Source organism: Harmonia axyridis, chromosome 2 (assembly GCF_914767665.1).
Source record: "Harmonia axyridis chromosome 2, icHarAxyr1.1, whole genome shotgun sequence".
NCBI classification, from domain to species: Eukaryota; Metazoa; Arthropoda; class Insecta; order Coleoptera; family Coccinellidae; genus Harmonia; species Harmonia axyridis.
Window position 1 is genome coordinate 55502256 of NC_059502.1, and position 20481 is coordinate 55522736.

General features: G+C 34.1%; 1 protein-coding gene across 2 annotated transcripts in view; it reads left to right on the top strand.

Annotated features, from left to right (window-relative positions):
• The window catches only part of LOC123672909 (inhibitory POU protein), a 60213-nt gene that overhangs the window by 34888 nt on the left and 4844 nt on the right, over nucleotides 1–20481 (top strand). For both annotated transcript variants that reach the window (XM_045607244.1, XM_045607245.1), the window contains exon 3: nucleotides 7366–7539. In XM_045607244.1, coding sequence (XP_045463200.1) covers nucleotides 7366–7539 — 174 coding nt within the window. The remainder of the gene's footprint in view (nucleotides 1–7365; nucleotides 7540–20481) is intronic.

Genomic DNA, 20481 nt, shown 5'->3' on the forward strand with positions numbered 1-20481 from the left:
TTCCATTTCCTCCACGGATTCCGATAAGTAAATTTTTTTACGCGATAAAATTCCAACTTATCATTATCCTCCTTCTAACCGGAATTATAAGTCGAGCACCGGAAACTTCGAATGAAGCTCGGGACGGAAGCGGAGGCGGCGGGGTTGAAGCCGATTCTTCCCCCCCGGTCTAACAAGTGGAGCCCCAGTTTGAATAATTGATGTTCCGTAAGAACAAACTTACGCAGCTGTAGGGGGTGCTCGCCGTGTTTTTCTACTTTCGCTGATGTCGAGTCCCTCTGTCTTGCCCTTGTCCCAACTTGCCTGCCAACTTCTGGATAACGCAAATTCCTGCCAAGTTCTGCGACTTTTCGAACCCGAAAATTGTTCGGAATCAACTATTTTGTATTTGATCATTCTTGAAATTAGACCACTTAGGTTACTGCATCTTTATTGTGTCTGATGCAGTTAGTGGATACAGAACTTCTCTAATTCTGTGTCAAATTCGTTCATTCTGCAATACCTTGTCGAAAAAACACGTGCGGGAACATATTCATATTTCATGGTTATATACATACTAACTGGCAAAGAAACTGCAACACCCAGAAGGAGCTATTTGAATTGAATTTTTGTTGTTGGTAAAACATAGATAGTATGGCAAGGAGTAAATGATTCAATTTGGAAAAGAAAATCGTAAAGGTTTTTTAAAGTTAACAATTTGTTTTACTCAAATAATGTTGTCGTTTTTGCAAGTTTTTTTTAATTTTACAACAAACCAGCTGTTCGAGGAGATCCAAAGTCGATGTTGAGAAAATGCCTAGAACACAAGTACGCCGAATTTATAGCCAGCTAAGTTAATTTTAAAGAGGTCGAATTATTGGTCTAGGAAACACAATTCCTCTCCAATAGGAGAGGAATTTGGTCAACAGACCAAATCTGGTCGCTTCTGAGCGATTACTTCCTTCAGACGGTTCAATTTTTGACAGCACAGTTCCGAGTTAACAGTTATTCTGTAGGGGAGCAGCTCTTAGTAGATATTTTCCGGCCAATCCCATTGAACACACAGCAAAATCTTCCTGGCCGTGAATCCTAGCATCCACCGTTTCCGCCGCCTCATTGCGTTTCGACCATGACATTGTCGGAAGTGATGCACTTTTCATCACCATTCACCAACCGTTTCAAAAATGGGTCGATTTTATTGTGATTCAGCAGCGATTCGCCGATGGAAATTCAGTCCATGAGTTTTATTTTGCGTTAAGTCGTGTGGAACCCATACATTGAGGATCTTCTTGAGACCAGCCTCATGCAATTGGTTCCAAACGGTATTTTGTGCAATCTTTAGCTCTTGGGCAATTGGAGCATTGCTTACAAGACGGTCGGACTCGACAATGTCCATGATTTTATCGTCATTTTCGACAATTGCACTTTCAGTGCGTGGTGCATTATTGACATCGAAATTACTGGAACGGTATCGACGAAAGTTGAGTCAACTAATCACAAAACTGTCATAAAAGATTTTGTAGTACGAAATCTCATCTTTCTAACGCTATTTAGTGCAACCCGATCGGACTTATATCACGTGAGATACAGCTAAATAATACCATCTATTGGAAAATAATGGATTCCTTTTCACTGCACCTAATATACTTTCTCCTCATATTCGTAGATATGTTGCAGTCAAGAAATTTTGGGATAAATTTCATTTCTACACGAATTCATTTCCAATTGTATCTTACCTCCCAGATACTAGAAATGCCAGATTAAAGTCACGCAAAACTTTATGAATTAATATTTTCCTCCAATCTAATGAAAGTGACAAGGAAATATGGCGTTTGGAATGGAGTTTTTGTAATGTTTTCAACAAAAATCTAATAGTTGATCCTTCAGGTAAAGTTCCAGATTTCAGTCACTTTGTTTTTTATTCACAGGGAAACAGCTGTTTTGGTGTCGAGGTCTTTTGAGCGGATTCTCTAATAAGTTGATGTCCTGAATTCAAATAACGTTTTCATTTTTACCCAGGAGCTCAATTTCTTAAGAAATATAAGTTACATTGTTTTAACTCAAATCCGTAAGTGTAGTAAATAAAAGTAGATACGAAATTTTTATTCTAGTTTTACAGAATACAATATAATGTTCTACTTACAGACAAAAAAAACATTGAAGAAATCAAATAGTCACTCAACACTTCAAAAACGTATTTTCTGCGACATTCTTGAATGTTTTTTCAAACAGTTCCTATTTAAACTGCAGCAGTAAACTGCCATCATGTGCAAGTCTCATCTTCCTTGGTAGCGTAGCGGTCTTATATAACTTTGATATCTTGGTGAAATCTTTCACCTTGTTCCTCACTCATGTCTCCTGAATTTTCTGGAAAACGGTCCTAGTGGCTGTGTAAATAGTGTATTTTAATACTCATATTGCACCCTAAGGAATTGAAAGTATTAAAAATCTTCTTAACCATTTTAACATAGTTTTGAGCTTTATTTTTGCCTAGAAAATTTTCTACAACTGCAAAAAATGATGCCAAGCCTCGTTCAACTTGATTCATTGAATTTATAAAGGCAGGAACCTTAATTAATCGTCATATTTGTGGGCCGTCAAATATCCCTGCTTTCTGTGCTCAACTGATGCATTTTTACCCCTACATATGCCAAAAATGACCCATTATTATCAAGAGCCTTTACAAATTGCTTCATTTGGCGCAATTTTATATTTAACGGAGGAAATATGCTTTTTTCTGTTTCAACCAAAGCGTCGTTAATGACATTCTTTTCCCCAAAGTCATGTTTTCTCCACGAGGCCAATCCATTAAATAAGCATCCAAACTAAACTTGTATGTACCGCGTAAAGACATCCAAAGTTTTCATCACCGACCAGTTCACTTGTTGATATACAGTCCGATTCCGTGGATTAATCACAAAGCTAATAAACAGCAAGGGAAAATTAGGATCGCAGTCCCAGATGAGATAATTGGAGGAAGTGGGGCTGCTGCCGTTGAGCAGCAGCACTTGCAGACGCAGTGTGAAGATGAATGGGAAAACATAACCCAGTTGTTAAATGGGTTGAGACCCAAGATAAATCAACGGCGCACTCGCCCTGCCACCGAAACAAATGGGAAACGGCGATGGGATTACGGTCGATTATCACTTGTCTTTTTCATTATAACTCTTCATCAGTTTCCTTCTGTACCTGTGGAGTTTTGGGGGGAGTGTGAGTCTATTTATGTTTGGTTTATGGAGGCTATTATGAAATGATGATGGTGATATGTTCGTTGATTGATACGAAACGCAGATATTTGAAAAAAGCGCTACAGACTTAAATTTAACGCCACGCGCCCACTAGTGGACATTTTAACTCGTGTTCATTACAAATCAGTCAAGTCAAGTTCAAGTATGTAATTTGTCGCTAGTATGAATTTCAATTCAAGTAGTTGGTTGAAATATCAAGATACTTGGCTTGGTGAATGTCTAGTAAGGTATGCCATTAACGACGGAAAACGATATCAGCCAAATGGCTGATCTTCTATATGAGATTTTCTATGACCAATTCATACATTTGCGACTGCAACTGTATGTCCTCGATAACTTCACAAATTCCATTTTTAAGGTCTGAATCGATTGTGGAGCATTGGCAAAGATCTTATCTTTCACGTTGTCCTAAATAAAAAACCTAGAGGTGGCCGATTGTATTCGCCTCTTAGAGAAATAATACGGTCAGATTTTCTCGCAAAATTGCGATTGTTTCGTTGTTGAATGTATTTTAAACGCCTTAACACCTAAGTCTTTACACAAAATGAAGTGTAATGGTGTTCGCGGAAGGTTTAATTCCTAGGATCAATGTGGAATCGACAAACCTGGGTATTTGTCTACACTACGGAGAAAACATTCTCAGTTGTTCTTGATGAGCGCGACGCACATAGTTTCAATTCTTCTCATCCCTTACTTGTTTCGATAGCTCAAATTTTTCCTCCAATTTGACTATTGCCGGTTGAGAAAATGCTTTACAACGACCCAAAAATGCTATAGTTTTACGAATTGTGTGTGGAAAAACTCTCACCCTTTTTGTTGATAATTTTAACAATTTTACTTTGTCTTGGTAGTTTAATATGTACGTTTGATCTCCCTTTTTGAGTATAATACTATTTTATCACATTTGGAATCTTTCTTTCAATCGAGGCGGCATAAAAGGGATATTTTCGGTTGCTATATTCATTTTCTTCCTATTAAAACTATACTGGTTTTTCGAAAGAACGGACATCTGAAAGAAATGGGATATTAAGACAGGGATCGCTTTTGAGGGCCGATTTCATACATCTCTGTGTGCCGGATTTTGTGATCCCATCGATCAAACATCAGTCACTATATATATTCTGGAAATATTGACATCCCGGGAGGCTGTGGAAAATTGAAATTAAGTTGATAATGGCCCATTCACTAATGTTTTGATTTGCAGAATTCAACAGGTTTTGAAAATATATTTGATAAAGATACATATTTTGAATTCAGTTCTTTTTGTGTATCCAATAAATTGTGAAAATAATTGCATCAATTTTGAATACACACCTATTAGTTAATTTGAGTATTTCTTCAGTCGTTACACTCTCAAAACGAAATCCAAACAGAATGAATTTCCTGTTAATATAATACAGTAGATATCGTTTCACGAGTGATAGAATGAGCTTTCTGTACGAGTATTATACATTATTTTCTTCGATTCACTGAATTATTATCGAAATTAATGGAAAATTTCCATAAATATCGTTTTATGATTTGAGCATTGATAAATGTTGGTTGGCACTGACAGAAATGATTTCTGCATCATAAATTTGACAGATAATAGATAGAACCGTGACAGGAAATTTCCGAGTACTAACATATAATAATAAAATATTACCAGGAAATCTGTGTGAATCAGAGATATTCTCGCATTTTGTTCTACAAGATGAAGTGAAATGAACGGATTTTCCACAGAATTAGAGAAATAAATTTTTCTCACCCACATCCACAGAAATAGCTATTTATAATACAAGTGTAGAAGAAAGGAAAGTTTCGAGTAACAACATATTCAAATGAAGTGTAACCATGTGTAAAACTGAGATATCCCCGCACTATTTTGTTCTACAAAGGCACGGCAGAATGAACTGATTTGCTACATAATTAAAGAAAAAATATTTTTCAATAATTAGATTTTTGAATTGATGATAGATGAGTATAGAAGTCAGTACATCCATTAAACCATCCTGTCAATATTCTTTCAACTCGTAGATCCACAAAACCGAAACATCCTCACCGCAGCTCGGAAAAGCCGAGCACTTCCTCATTCGCATAAATATTAAAGTCTGTTAAACGTTTGAGAAAGTTAGTGAAAAAATCATAAATAATTTAACGTATCATTTTATCATAATTCCATCGCATAAATTTCGAAGCAGGCATGCTTGAGTTCGGAGTTCGGCGCCGGGGTGATTCAATATTTACATCGCGATTGCACTGTGTTTCTCCCTGCTCTTCTTCTTTCGCCGTTTCTTCCCATTTTCGGGTCCCGTCGTCAATCGGACCGAAACAAACCGTTATATTGTGTCAGTCGACAGATTTGTTGAAATCGATGTTTGTTGATAATTTAAGAATTGATAACGACTTTTTCCCAAAGAATTTTTGATTGCTATTAAAATAATAGAATATAATCCATTCTGAAACAGAAATCTAGTATGCAGAATTAAGGGAAATTATGAAACTCATACTATGACTCATTATTTTCTCTCCAAAAACAAAATATCTCGAATAATGAAGAAAAAATATGATAATATCGACCAAAAATTATATTTGTTTCATTATATTGAGTTTTCTTTTATTGTGTTGTTATTTACATTATTTTGTTTTCAAATTACCGTTATTGAAATTTTTATTGTATTTATTATGAAGTATTGCTTCTTGTTTTTAATACTTTGTTGAATAAATAATGAAGAAATTATTTACCTTTGGAATCGTTGTTCGAAAAAATATTCCACCCACTTGAAATTTACACAGTTTGCGTTTTGGAATGCATACAATCTAAAAATCGAATCAAGAAATATATCTTGAAAATTGTTCTGTAATTTTCGTGTTTTGTTTTTTGTTCATTATCTAAATACCTCAAGATTCTTAACTTATCATAATAATGAAATAATTATAACATAACTGTGGATGTTCTCAATGCAAAGTAAAAACTCAAAAAAAAAAAGAGATTGACTTAGAAAAAATATAATGTATGTTTCTTATGATATGAATGAATCTTTTAATTTAATTTGTTTCGTCGTACAAATATCGTGGCCACGGTTTGATTCCGTTTAAGTTGCATCTTTTTTATCTCACAATTTGTTTTTCATTGATTAGTCTCCGGATTTGGAGTCCTTTCCGAACAAAAGAAAATAATCCATGGTGTGTTATTAGATATTTGAATTACGAACATTCCAATCCAAACACAGTGATATTTTCAAGAGAGGTTACAATTTTTTGTACAATTCGAAAGTTCTAAATGTTAGAACTTTCGAATTGTACAAAAATATTGTATTTCTTACAATGGTAAGAAATAAAAATATCATTTGAAATAATAAACCAATAATCGACAATTCTTTGGTTTCTTTCTATTTGATCCAATAAGTTTTCACAAAACTGATAAATTTGACATATAATTTCAGAAGGTTTCCATATCTTTCAATAACATTTAGTTATATAGCATCAATTCATGAAACATAATGAAAAATGTTTTTAGCATTCACTGAATTTAAGCCCCGGCGCATACGCCATTTTGCAAAACTACCTGGTAAAATGGAAATTTTTATTCTTTTCTATCCCGATGAAACTGATATATCTTTTGGGAAAGATTGAAATGCACGATTCACAATATATGAATATTCGAAAAACAAACGATTTCTATTAAAGTTAATAAAAAGAAAATAGGACAAGCACCTACGTTAAGTCAGGAATGATCTAGTCAATTTATTTATTTTTTAATGAATACATGTGTTGCTGAGTGTTATTTTGGTTTTCCTCAATGAATATATAAATCATAATTTTCGCAAACATTCTATACCTAACGACAACAATTAGTCCGGATAGAGGGGTTTTTACTTTATCTAGGAATAAATTTCATGTAATGAAGTGCGCTCAGAGTATCTTTCGATAAAAAGTTTAGTAGGCTTCTTCAGAAAACTTAATTGGCTAGGTACGAAAAAATTTGTAATTACAGCAAAATATACAGCATCCCCGAAATTGAAAATCTGCAATAATTGATCAGAGTTCCAAATGTAAATAAATATAAAATAAAAGTTTTTTTTCAAATTGCATATTTAAGATTTTTCTAAACACTTCCTCAATTTGTGCAGATTCAAGAAATATGTTTAATTTTCAGGGTGACCTCTTCTCCGGACTGAATGATGGTCTCATCAGCAGGGCGGAAGCATTGGCAGCGGTCGACATCAAACATCAGGGATCTGGGGGACCAGGTGGACTGCCACAACTTAAGCACGATATGATGTACCACCACACCATGGGCGCACCACCCCCTGTTAGCAGACCGCATCAGGTAACATATCAATTAATCTGAATTTATACCACGAACTCTCCTGAACATGATAAATCATTATTCGGAATATTAGGGAGTTAAGAGTAGACTTCAGTTTTGAGCGGATATGCAATCAACCAGTGTTATAACAAAAATTAAATCAAAGTATAACTTTATTATAGAATGAAAAAAACATTAGAAAATATATTCCACCAAATGTAGAAATATTGTAAATATATATTCAATGTTTTCTATTCCGATTTCATAGGACTCTGAGGAAACCCTCAGAAGATTAGACATAGGAGTATTAGTTGGGTTCTGTGTAGAGTTTGTCACTGCACCCCATTTGTACTTCAAACATATCACTTTGAATATATTATTCTAAAAAGAAGTAAATTCACACTGATGATCATTCATAACTATAGAAAATTCAAGAAGAATATCGAAAAAACGCAAAAAGCCTTCTCTTGGGTCGAACTGGCCGGATCATGTAGAGATCTCTCCATTCTCGGCTGAAATTGTTCAATAAGGCATTTGAAAGTTAGAAAGATATTTTTTTTGGAATGTGCAGTGGTCGGTACTTTCAATTTTTTTTAATAATTAGTTTCTTTTCCTTAACAACATTTTTCTGACAAAGTGAATTATATTTTCTTGAAAATAGGTAGTGTAATTCTATTTTTGCATGTCATGCCACTTTGCAACTTAATTCAGTATTTGTTTCCACCAAGATTGAACTTCGGGATAAATATATCAAGAACTAAAAGACCAGGAAGTTTAGACATTCAACTTCTGTTCAGCAGATCGAATAAAATATATAGAAATGAGACTATAGCATTACCCAGTCGTGATATGGGTATGAATTCTTAAGATTTGCAAATTAATTAAATATGAAAGTATTTACATTCACTGAACCAGAATGAAATACAACCATCCTGCAAGTTATTCTCGTTCAAAATCTCACTAGGAATTAATGACATCCTTAATTTACTACTTAAATATAAATTGCAACACAAATAGTACATTAACGTGGTATACCGTCGAATATTTATGCTAGGTGCAAGTATACAGGGTGTTTCCTAAACATGCGGCAAAAATTCAGGGGGTTGTTCCTTGGACTATTCTAAGAATATTTTGTCCTTTGATGATTTTTGAAAAACCTCTTTGTTTCGAAGATACAGGGCGAACAACATTTTTCATATTTTTGAAATTATAATAATAGTTTAAATAAAAATGCATGACGCACTGTGTTTACTAAGTAGGTACAATTTATTTTTAAATTTGTTTAACAACATTCCAATTACTAAAAACGGCCAGTTTTTTGACTAAAAATTGCTAATACATCTCAAAACGAATTCAAATGAAAACCGTGTTTAATTTGTATTCCTTTACCATCTGCACTTATCAATTTTTAGTCAAAAAACTGGCCGTTTTTAGTAATTGGAATGTTGTTAAACAAATTTAAAAATAAATTGTACCTACTTAGTAAACACAGTGCGGTACGCATTTTTATTTAAACTATTATTAATTTTAAAAATATGAAAAATGTTGTTCGCCCTGTATCTTTGAAACAAAGAGGTTTTTCAAAAATCATCCAAGGACAAAACATGCTTAAAATAGTCCAAGGAACAACCCCCTGAATTTTTGCCGCATGTTTAGGAAACACCCTGTATATATTAGAATGCCAGTGACCAAGTGATCCGTCGCTTGAGCTCAGGAGAAGATAGTAAAGGGTTTTCCGATAAGAGGTTGCATTTTAAATATCCTGCTTTCTGGTAGCTGTTATCTTTCGACATTTTACTTGTAGAACCTACGTCATTAATAAAAAAATACACGCTTCAATAGCACATTGAAATTGTTAAAATTCAATTCGAAAATGGTCAAAACTTTGTAGTCACATTTCACGAAACTAAAACACTTTTGACTCGTCTCTTATTTTTTTGTGTCTACTACCCAAGAGTCCGGGAAACTATCGATGAAGTTTCGAGTGTTGACCAGAGTTTATTTTTATTATTCATCACGAACTATTAACCGCACAACGAATTGCTTAATACGAAAAATTGTTCCTTCCATTCCTCTATCGATTTCCGTGACAAATTACAGAACATAATGAAACATTCCCAACGGCCGGCCAACTCACGGCAGCTACAGGCGAAACGGCGTCGCAACGCTCCCAATTCCGTCGTGCGATAAAACCGACGGCGCGCACAAAACATTCCTCCGATGGGGGTACGTTCCACATTCGGTCGGAAATAATCGACATAAATATTTACATTCGTGCTAACGCTTATTTTCACGGCGTTCCCCCGGGACCGTTAAAACGTTGTAGCATGACTTTCCGTAACTAACTTCACGCCGTATCAGCTGCTCATTCCGCCAAACGTTCTGGAACAACACCACCCCCCAACGATTTTTCATGCGGGCCTGGGGAATTTCGGGTTTTATTATCGATATCGGGCGTGTAAACTCGAAAATATGACGAAATATGGCCGTAATGAAGCGTGGATGAGGAATCGCCTCGGTCTGGAAGGGTTGGAGCGTAGGATTAGAGAGGGACAGTTGTCGCAATTTGGCGATTGTTTGTTGTGGGATGATCGATTGTGGAGATGCCATGAATTTGGGGCTGTTTCGTGGAGTCTGAGAGGTTGTCGAGTTTTTGTGTTGAATTGATGGAATTCCTTGATAATTGGTTTCGAACAACCAATGTAATATTCTTAGCTAAGGCTCTGAAAAATGTTTGAGCCCCAAACACTCTTCAATATTTACTTCATAACTATACTGGTAAAACGTTATCCATCTTGTGGTTACGAAAGTAAACGTAAATAACCCACTTTCTCATTTAGAATATCGATCAAATTTTTATTTTGATATATACTTGGGAAAAGAAAAGTTGAGTGACAATGTCATAGACAGTGCCATAGACAATACATAGATAGAAGGTGAGCATCGAAGAAGGAAATGAAAACTAAAAATCCACGGTAGCGGAGAAAAAATAATTAAAGGGGAGACGTCAAGCAGATAATTAGAAAAATTAGAATTTTTAATAAGTTTATAAGTATATTTTTCTCTGAACCCACCTGGGAAAAGAGTTATTTTTAAGTAGAAATTCATTTATGTTTGGATCTATTCTTATCTATTCTAATCTTATCATATTGAAGAGATCCATAACAATTGGCGCCCAATGTGGGGCTGAAATACATTAAATTTCAGCCTTACATAATTCACATCAGATATTCTACTTTATATTAAAATTTTTTCATTATACAGGGTGAGTCTTTGACTTGTACATATATTTTAACCGAAGGTTCTTGAGGTCAAAAGAAACACTTTTTTCATTTACCATTTTTTCCGATTCGGCCCTGTTAAAAAGATATAGCCATTTTAAATTTTCAAAATGAGCTAATTCACCCCTGAAAACCGGAACACTGAAGTTTTCTCAAGCATAAGATATACCTCTTGAACCTTGGAAATAAGCTACTAAATTAGAAAAACCATCATAAACTCACGTTTAACATTCCATTTGTTGAACAAAGTAGTGTTTATAATCAAATAAATGAGTTATTCCAATTTCGTTGACGCTAAAGATTAAATATTCTTCTCTTGATTTCTATTTCATTTTCGATAATTATAACGAATTGAGCTCGCTACCACTCATATTAGCTCTGATACTCATATCCATTCATTCATTATATTTCATTTATATGATATCGTTGTTTATTTTTCGTGCAAGAATTAACCTTAAAATCTCAAATAAATAATATTCATCTATGAAAGATCTAACACAGACTATAGTAATCTGTGGTTTTAAGTTTGAATTTCAAATTTCGAGTGATGCCAAATATAAACACAGCAGTTCGGTTCGAATAATCTATGTTCTAACCTAAAATTTTCATTTACAGTTTACACTGTTATTGTTATAAGATATTTGTTATGAAATGAAGCATTTGATTTGTTCCAACTATCTCATAAAAATATTGAAATGCATCAATATTTTTGAAACCATCAGTATGAAAATATGGAAATATGTAAAATATTCTGGCTCTGTAATCAATGGAAAATGTTAGACTCCACTTGTAATCAAATTTGTTGTTAATGTGTACCTACATTATAGCCAACTTTACGACTTAATTCATCTTGATTTTGGCATTGAAAATAAATGAGAAGTATTCAATGTAAATATCCACAATAGAATATTTGGTTACTTTCAACTCACCTAATTTGTTTTCACATTAAAACAATTATGGCCCTCTTGGAAGTATGTCAATCATAAGCTCTTAGGATGAATTTATGGAATAGCAAAAGAATAAAATTATTCAATTTCAATCACATGAAAATTTGTCTAGTATGTACCTAGTCCTAGTGGTATGTTTCGATGTGAGTTTGAATGAGCCGAAGAAGAATACAGTATTGTTCGATAGCAGCAGTCTTTAGTGGGATATTGATTGTTGTCATTATAATGGGACTATTTTGTGAAAACTTTTTTAAACATGGGTTTTATGAATAATCTGGACTTTTCAAAAAGAATGTTGATTTTAGTGAAGTATCTTCTTATTATCAGAGCTGTGCCAAAGCTCAGTGATTTTTAATCAAATCGAGGAGTTGAGGTGAGCTTATTCAAATAACTTCATTTTCAAACTAAGTTGGCTAGTACTTCAATTCTTAAATCTGAGACATGACTTCATAGTAAATATTCATTTCTGTGGTTTTTTTCTCCACAATAGAACAGAGTTGCATTCAGCCAAAGTACCCAATTTTTTGAATTTCACAGATAATTTTTTTTTTTAAGATCAAGTTATTCGAAAACGGCGCTTTGTACGAGAAAATATGAAGAATACTTTTATTTTTCAAATTAGCCATATATTCTTCAATGAACGTTCAAATTACTATTAAGAGTTGGTTTCTTCGAATTTCTGGTATTTTTATGGTATGTTATGTTCATAACAAAGAAACAGAAGAATGTGTATGGAATCTGGTGTTCGGAGAAGATGTATCACATCAAAAAAAAGCTATATTTCAAAGATCATTTCCTTCGATACAACCATTTACGAGATATAGCCGAAAATCACATTTTTTTAACGATTTTCAACAGCCTGTATCTTTTTAACCGGGCCGAATCGGAAAAAATGGTAAAGGAAAAAAGTGTTTCTTTTGACCTCAGGAATCTTGGGTTAAAATATATGTACAAGTCAAAGACTCACCCTGTATAACCATAATAATAAAATGGCTCATCAAATGGGGACATCTAGAGAAGAAGTACCAATCGAAATTGATATTTTTCTGGCAAAGCTCAACAAGTTGATGAGGCAGCATATCGACGAGTTTAAACTTGAATTCAACAAAAAACATTCAAAACAAATGAATAAATAAACAAATGTACATGAAATTTTGTTGAAGTTGAAGATGACAATATTAATAAAATAAAGGTACAACGTGAAAGAATAATTAATACTGACCTGAAAATTAAATAAAAATAAGAAAGAGTAGAAGTTATTGACAAAACGATGCAGAAATTGGGGGATGAAATGAAGAGTTGTAAGGAAAATACGAGGGACAATATAATGAAAATTGAACAACATGACAGAAATTTCACACAGAATTTTAGAAAAGGGAAACAACAAGAAAAATGATATATAGAAGATAAACAGGAGAAAAGTAATAAACTACTAGTGGAAATGGAGAGAAATACGAATATGTATATAAATACCAAATGTTTCAATAAATGCAAAGTATGAAAAAATATGGCAGGAATAGTAGAGTTATTCATCCAGAAGTTTTCAAGAAGTATTTGTGGCAAAAATTTCGAAGGAATAATGTTAGAAAAGATAGAAGGAGTATGAAGAAAGACAGAAGGAAGATGAAGAAAGAAAGAAGAAAGTACAAAAGCAGAAAGAAGAAAAAAATGGAAAGAAGATGAAAAATTTGTTTCCATTTGCTTAATTTTTTTTTCAAAGTGTCAACCAATTTTAGGGGATTTTGTTATGGACTTCTTCAATCAAAAATCTTTTCATTTCCCCCTTCGATGCTCCCCCTCTATCCTATGTAGTGTCTATGGCACTGTCTATGACATTGTCACTCAACTTTTCTTTTTCTCACTTAACTTAACTTTAATAACAAACATTTCAACGACTATTTCTAATTCTGAATATTATGCATAAAATCAATTATTATTTATGAAACCAACTGAAATATTGAATTATTTTGATTTTACTTAAAATTTGATGGATACGAATTTCTGATTGAGGAAATCCATAACAATACATATACAAAGTAACAAATCTATTCCAATTCTTCATGATTGATAATTGATTTATTATTCTCATTTTTGAGTGCTCGTCCTCTTAAACGATCCCTTTATCATTTCGTCCTAATGGAGACCATTTGAGGAAGAAAATTCTCATTTAAAAAGTCACCAACTAACTTACATAATTCAAATGTGGAATATTAGTTCAACGAGTAGAGGTATTCAAAACTTTCCGACTTGACCTCATCCTTCTCCAATTTCAATTAACGTCACATTTGATCGATGCCCCGATCGACAAGATCGAACCCCAAAATCGCAACAGTCCTCTGGTCCTTCGTATCCAATTTAGCTCCTTTTGTTGTCATAACACGCGCAATAAATACACCTCCCGCAGAGTTCCTATCGGTATTAGTTATTTGTCGGGGAGACGGGAGAGAGAGAGGCCATCTCTCCGTCGCCAGCCCGGTCCAGGAGAGGGTTCCCGGGGGTGCAGTGCCGGCCTCCCTGCGGAGTAACGACCGGGCCGGCCGTGTTCTACACTTCAAATGACCACTTTACACCAATGCGCGGCGTAATGATGAAATATGCGCCCTTTGGGACGCGGCAAACTTGAATCATTGGAATTCGGGAAACGGCAGAAATGAACGGTCACCAACCGAATGTCTATCCGATGTGTGGGGTCCGGATGAATACAGATGGACGGTAATGGGTTTTCTTGAAACGGAGGGATGGGAAGATCGATGGTACTTCGATTCCCTTATTCCGTTGGTTTCGGTCGTTTTTTTTTTTTTAGATCGGGATGGGATTTGAAACGCGAGATCTCGTCAAATACTGCTACATGCAGGCGGTCAACTTGGCTTGAGCAGACTAAATTGAGATATTTGCATGAGAGTTGATGCTTGAGTTGGGCTGGAAGTTGGGTTTGTAGGAATTCGGATAAAACTGATTGCGTAATGAAAGTCCACGATGACTTCCTTCTGGATTATGGATTTACATATGTACAGGGTGTGGCGTAATTAATGGATAATCCTTTACTGGCGAATAGGGGAGGTCATGGCCGACCAGAAAATGTAAAGCTATGTTCAGTAAAAATATCATAGTTTTCGAGATATCGTACAATTTCATTTTTTTCTAAAAAGTGCACCTTTACTCACTAATTTCAATGCTGTGATCACAAATCTTGTTATTTCTTTGGGCATTGTTTTTTATTTTACTCTCAAATAGCTGTACTATGAGATAAACTACCAAATTCCTACTATCTTGCATAATTTAGAAAAAAAAGTAGGATAATCCTCATATTTGCAAATTCACTTACTTTTTTCTTTAAGTTTCAGTCGTTATGGAGAAGAAAAAATGTATTGAGACCTTTGTGAACATTTCATAAACAAATTGTCTATTTTATTGCGGTTCCGAAATGGTATAATACATGTTATTATTTTATTGGGTACTCGGACTACGTTTTATTATAACAACTGAGGTACTTAGTTCAGTGAAAGAGAGTTTTAGGGATTTTTGATGATAACTTATAATGGTTAAATAATACACAGTAATATTTTCACTATTTATTTTAAATTACAGTAAGTGCTCGAAATGTCCGCCTTCTGCACGAACGAACGCTAAACATCTTCTAATAAAAGACATCCACAAAAGAAAAAATCACGTACCTGTCATGCGAAATGTGCAGGGCAGCCATCATGTTGCAGCCACATCCGTCTTCTGTCTTCTAAATTCAAATTTTCTAGTAAAAGTGGCAGTGTATATCTTAGAAAATGAAGGTATCGGTCAGCTGTTAGTGCAACTCAAATGGGCCGATCACTTGTCCATCAAAAATTCGAGTCCACAAATTAATTTTAAATTGGTACTGGGATCTTTCTTGTCTCATTAGATGTGGATTAGAGATCTGCCAACTATGCAAATTATGCAAGTGAAGAAGCCATCTTTTTTGCAAGAAGATTCGTCGCTCCATAGAATACGATTAGAAAAATTAATTACGCCACACCCTGTATAATGCAACAGCTGTAGCAATACATATTTTTTCTCCGATTGACATTGTAACGTTACAATTGCCCATGAGACTCTAAAGACTAACTTCTAGGGGTGATTTAGCTTATTTGGCAACAAAACCCCTGCCCAGGTTTTTACAAATTCAATAAAATTAAAATATACAATGATCGATCCTTTTCACTCTAAACAAATAATGAAATAAAAACTTAACTTAAATCGGTTTTAAATGAGTTACTCTGCTATAAGAATGGAACCTCTTCTGTAAATTATTTTCAGCCTTCTGAACACCAGATCTTATCAGGAAGCTATAGTACTCCAATCCCCATTCAACGAAGTTGACGTGATAATGCCAGGTATTACGCAGGTATTCTTTCAGATTCAGGAACTAAAGTGGTTTAACGTACGTACTATTCCAAATAGTGTATCTCAAGGAAGTACTTCTTGATATTTTTCAATCCCAAGAGAGGTTTCTGTTGTTCCAATCCCACGGGAGGTGCTTTGAGAAAATGAACAACGATATTAGAATATGTTAAACTGAATTTACAACTCTTTTTCGGATTTCTTAACGAGAAATTATAAAGAAATCATTACATTTATCATAAAATAAACCTGAGAAGGAGTTTTGTTTAAATTGTTTGACACAAAAAGAATCCTACCAAACCTGAAATACGTTTCGACAAGATGGATGACTCTAAAAAAACTACTGTTTCAAATTAAATCAATTCATTCTGGTGAGATTATTACTTGTTGAATACAAATATTTATGTCAATACTACAATACTACAATACCGAGAATCCCGACACAATTCTCGCCGACAACGTACGAATCCTTCCTGAAGTCTCGACAACTATTGAAAATCCTCTAGAAAATTCTCTCTAGACCCGCGCATCCGCGCTCCGACCGATGGCATACGATTAATTGACAGATTATCGCGTCTTCAAAAATTCCAGTAGCGTAACATAAATTGAAGCGTGCAAAATCGTTGCAACAGCAAATATTGATTTTGCAGACACATCAATCAGCAAAGTCTTACTTTTCCTGCCAAGGCAGCAAATTAACTACTTTCCTGCATAGACAGCAAAATGATTATTCTCAATGCGAATAAAACATTCGACATTTTCTGACAATCAACTGTCCATAATATAAAAATATCCGATATTTTTCCAAAGAACTGTCAGATATATTTCATAAGTTGACAACCAACCAGCCATTCCAACAATTGAGATTTCCATCAAATTCCATTTTAATTTATCAATACAGGAAAAATAAAAAGATTGTGGATATTGTGATAATTTGCAAATAAGATATTCTACATGTATCATAAACAATCGAAGAAATAATTATATGTTAAATTAGGCAGAAAAGTAGATTGACTACCTTGGCTGAACTATCAGCCGCGGCAGTGAATCTAGTACTCTGCTGCATGGTAAAACAAATAACTGTTCTGTACGCTATCGTACCGTACTGAAGTCGTTGTAGAAGTCGCCGAGTATCTTGGTACATGTAGAAATAGCAGAGAATAACATATTTCATAGCCGACTTTGCTTGACAAGCCAAGTTGGCCGACTTCTATGCGTGAATGTAGCAGGTGGATTCCGAAAACTGTTAAAATTAATTGTTGGCGCTTAGTGAATTTATGCTCTTTCAAATACCCCACTAGGATATAATGACATCCTAAATTTACTTCTTAAATATAAATTTCAACAAAAATAGTACATTGTAGTAGTATAACGTCGAATATTTATAATTTATAATTTAGGTAAATTAGAATTGCAGATCTAGTGGCCCGTTGCTTGAGCTCAGGAGAAGATAGTAAAAGGTTTTCCGATAAGAGGTTGCATTTTGAATAGCGTGCTATCTGGGCAGCTGTCATCTTTTGACATTTTTCAAGTTAAACCTACGACATTTCTGAAAATGGAAGGAATACGTTTCAATAGCGCATTGAAATTGTTAAAATTCAATTCAAAATGGTAAAAACTTTGCAGTCACCGTTCGCGAAATTAAAGCACTTTTGACTTGTAGTGAGCCAGTAGTGTTGAAGAAAATTCAGGTTTATCGATTTCTGGACGATCTTGGGAAATGAGCATTCTGCACGATATTACACCGTATTTTTCAAAAAGACTTTGGCCTTGAGAGGAAACACCCTCAGTTTAAAACGAAATTATACATATTTCTTCTTACAAATCAACGATTTTTATGGGGTTTTCACATAATTTCCAATAATCTTCATGAGGGAAAGTGAATATTTTCAATTTGTGAAAAAAAAACCTTTTGTATCTTTCCGTTTTCCGCAAAAATATTGATAATATTTAGTTTCTACAAAGAACTGATATATTTTCAAAATATTCGTGAAAGAAACCTACCAAAAATCATAACAAAAGAGGTAAAACTATAATTTCGTGAAAGTCCTCGTACAGTGTTGCCCTCTACTTATTTGCTTTGAAAAAAGATAGAAGATGAAGTGAATGTATAACTTCGGAAGCATTAAAAAGTTTGGTCATCGCAGGAGCGCCAGAGGGGAAATTAATTAGTACCAAAGTTTGGCTGATATGCGAAAAAGCACGCGGAGGTAATCTCCCTCAAGTCTTTTCAAGTACAGTTAACCTAAGAATTCATAGTGGTCGTTCACTAGCAACGTTGTATTTTTGCTGATTGAGTCCTGGAAATGAGTCAAAATGATTCGGATTTCCATCGAAAAATTATCTATAGCGATGATGCCAAATTCCACATCGGATACTACATTAATAGGAAGAATTTCCGCATTTGGGGCACGTAAAATCCAGGAATGATTGTTGAAAAGCTTCTCCATCCCCACTGTCACTGCTTAGTGTGTTTTTTGGGTTGGTGGTATGATTGGAACTTACTTATTTGAAAATGAGGTTGGTACAAATGTTAACAGTGAATGGCTTGCTTTGCGTGTGATTGAAGATTTTTCAAGGCCGAAATTGGGAGATATTGATATGAACGATTTTTTTTTCAACAAGATAAGTTTCCGCACAAGCAACTGAACAATCGTAATTTTTCAAGAAAAGTTTCTTGGCCATTGATATCTTGTGACTTAACTCCTTTAGACTCTTTTCTTTGGGTCCACGTGAAGGATAATATCTATGCCAATATTCAACAATCGATTCAAGATACTCAAAAATGGAATAAGTGTTATCGTGTTATTGTTATTCGTTATTTTTTTGATATCAAAATGAAACCGTTTCGCATTTGAATTTTCTAACTAATCAAGTGGTATTATACCATCTTTTCAACAATTGTATATAACCATATATATATAGCTCACCTGTAATCTTTCGTTTGAAAACAATATGTGAGTCAAAGTTATGAGTTATTCACGTCATATGTATTCAGCCCAAAAGGATTCTGCGATTAACATCAACTACTCATATTTGTCCAACATGCAAAGTCCCTTGCCACTCAAGTCGAACACAATAATGACAAAGAAACAAAGGACGGCATACAACAGCTCGACGCTGAAGGGACAGGGCAAATACTCGAAAAACAAATGTTAGTGTGTAACATTTGACAAACGGCCGCTTTATGTTAGTAGATAAACACACACTGGAGGAGTTGGAAGGATCCAGGATCTGGGGCTGCAAGGGCCGGGATAGCACATTTCGACTAGATGTTAATTTCGGTTTATTCTGGAAGAAGAATTATAAAAAAATAATTTTTCAGAGAATATTCGACATATATTTTTTTTCATGTAGAAGATTGTTCACGAAAGGTTTATCAATAGGTGTTTCTGAAGAACCAAATGGAATTCTTTGTTTTTGTTTGACTTTTTCCATAATGTTCTACATTCTTCTGGAAATAAAGTTTTATTCATTTATTTATTCGATAATGAAAATTGGAATATAGTGGCTTTGGCATGTTGACATCTTGGCTGAAATATTTCCATTATTATGGAACTTAAGGTTATATCGGATGTTGGAAATATCTTTAAAAAAAATTTTCTTATAAATTTTTATAGATCGATTTGTCTGAAAAATTTGACAGCTAATTACTTCAATCTATATAATTGAAAAGAAGATTTTGTGTTTGATTTTCAATGTAGCTCCGGGGTCCTCTTGTAGACCAATATTTACAAAATATAGCATTTTAACACTGGTCTGTATTTTTATCTTCAGAAGCCTTGTTTATGGAAGGAGAATGAGAGTAATATTATTGAACTGTCAAGCTTTCATTCCCACAATACGTGAAATAAGGAAATATTATATATACCCAAACGTAGAACTTCTAAATTCGAAATGTCACCTAGAGATCAGAGTATAAAATATTAAATCTTCTCCCTCGTAATATTAAGTCACTAAATATCATCAGGTTTAAGAAAGTAGAACATTTTTCTTCGGAAACTAAAAATCTATATTAAAAACGAAAATAAAACCATGGATTAATAATTCCTGAAAAAATATCAATTTTCACCTACTAGTAAAATTTTCATGAATCATTTTTGACCAATCTAAAATCAAATATAGCAATCAAGATAAAACAAGTTTTATAATTTCTATGTTCTTATTATCGAAAATGTGGTGAAAGCGATTTGGGGATAACATTGTGTAATCGAGCAGTTTCGAACTAATTTCAAGTTCATCATCACACTGAAGATTCTACAATACAGAGTAGGTATTTATAAGGGTTTATAAAAAAGGTGATAAAAAAACTAAGTAGGCCATAAAAAATGGCGAAGATGGAGTTGAAGTTAGATATGCAA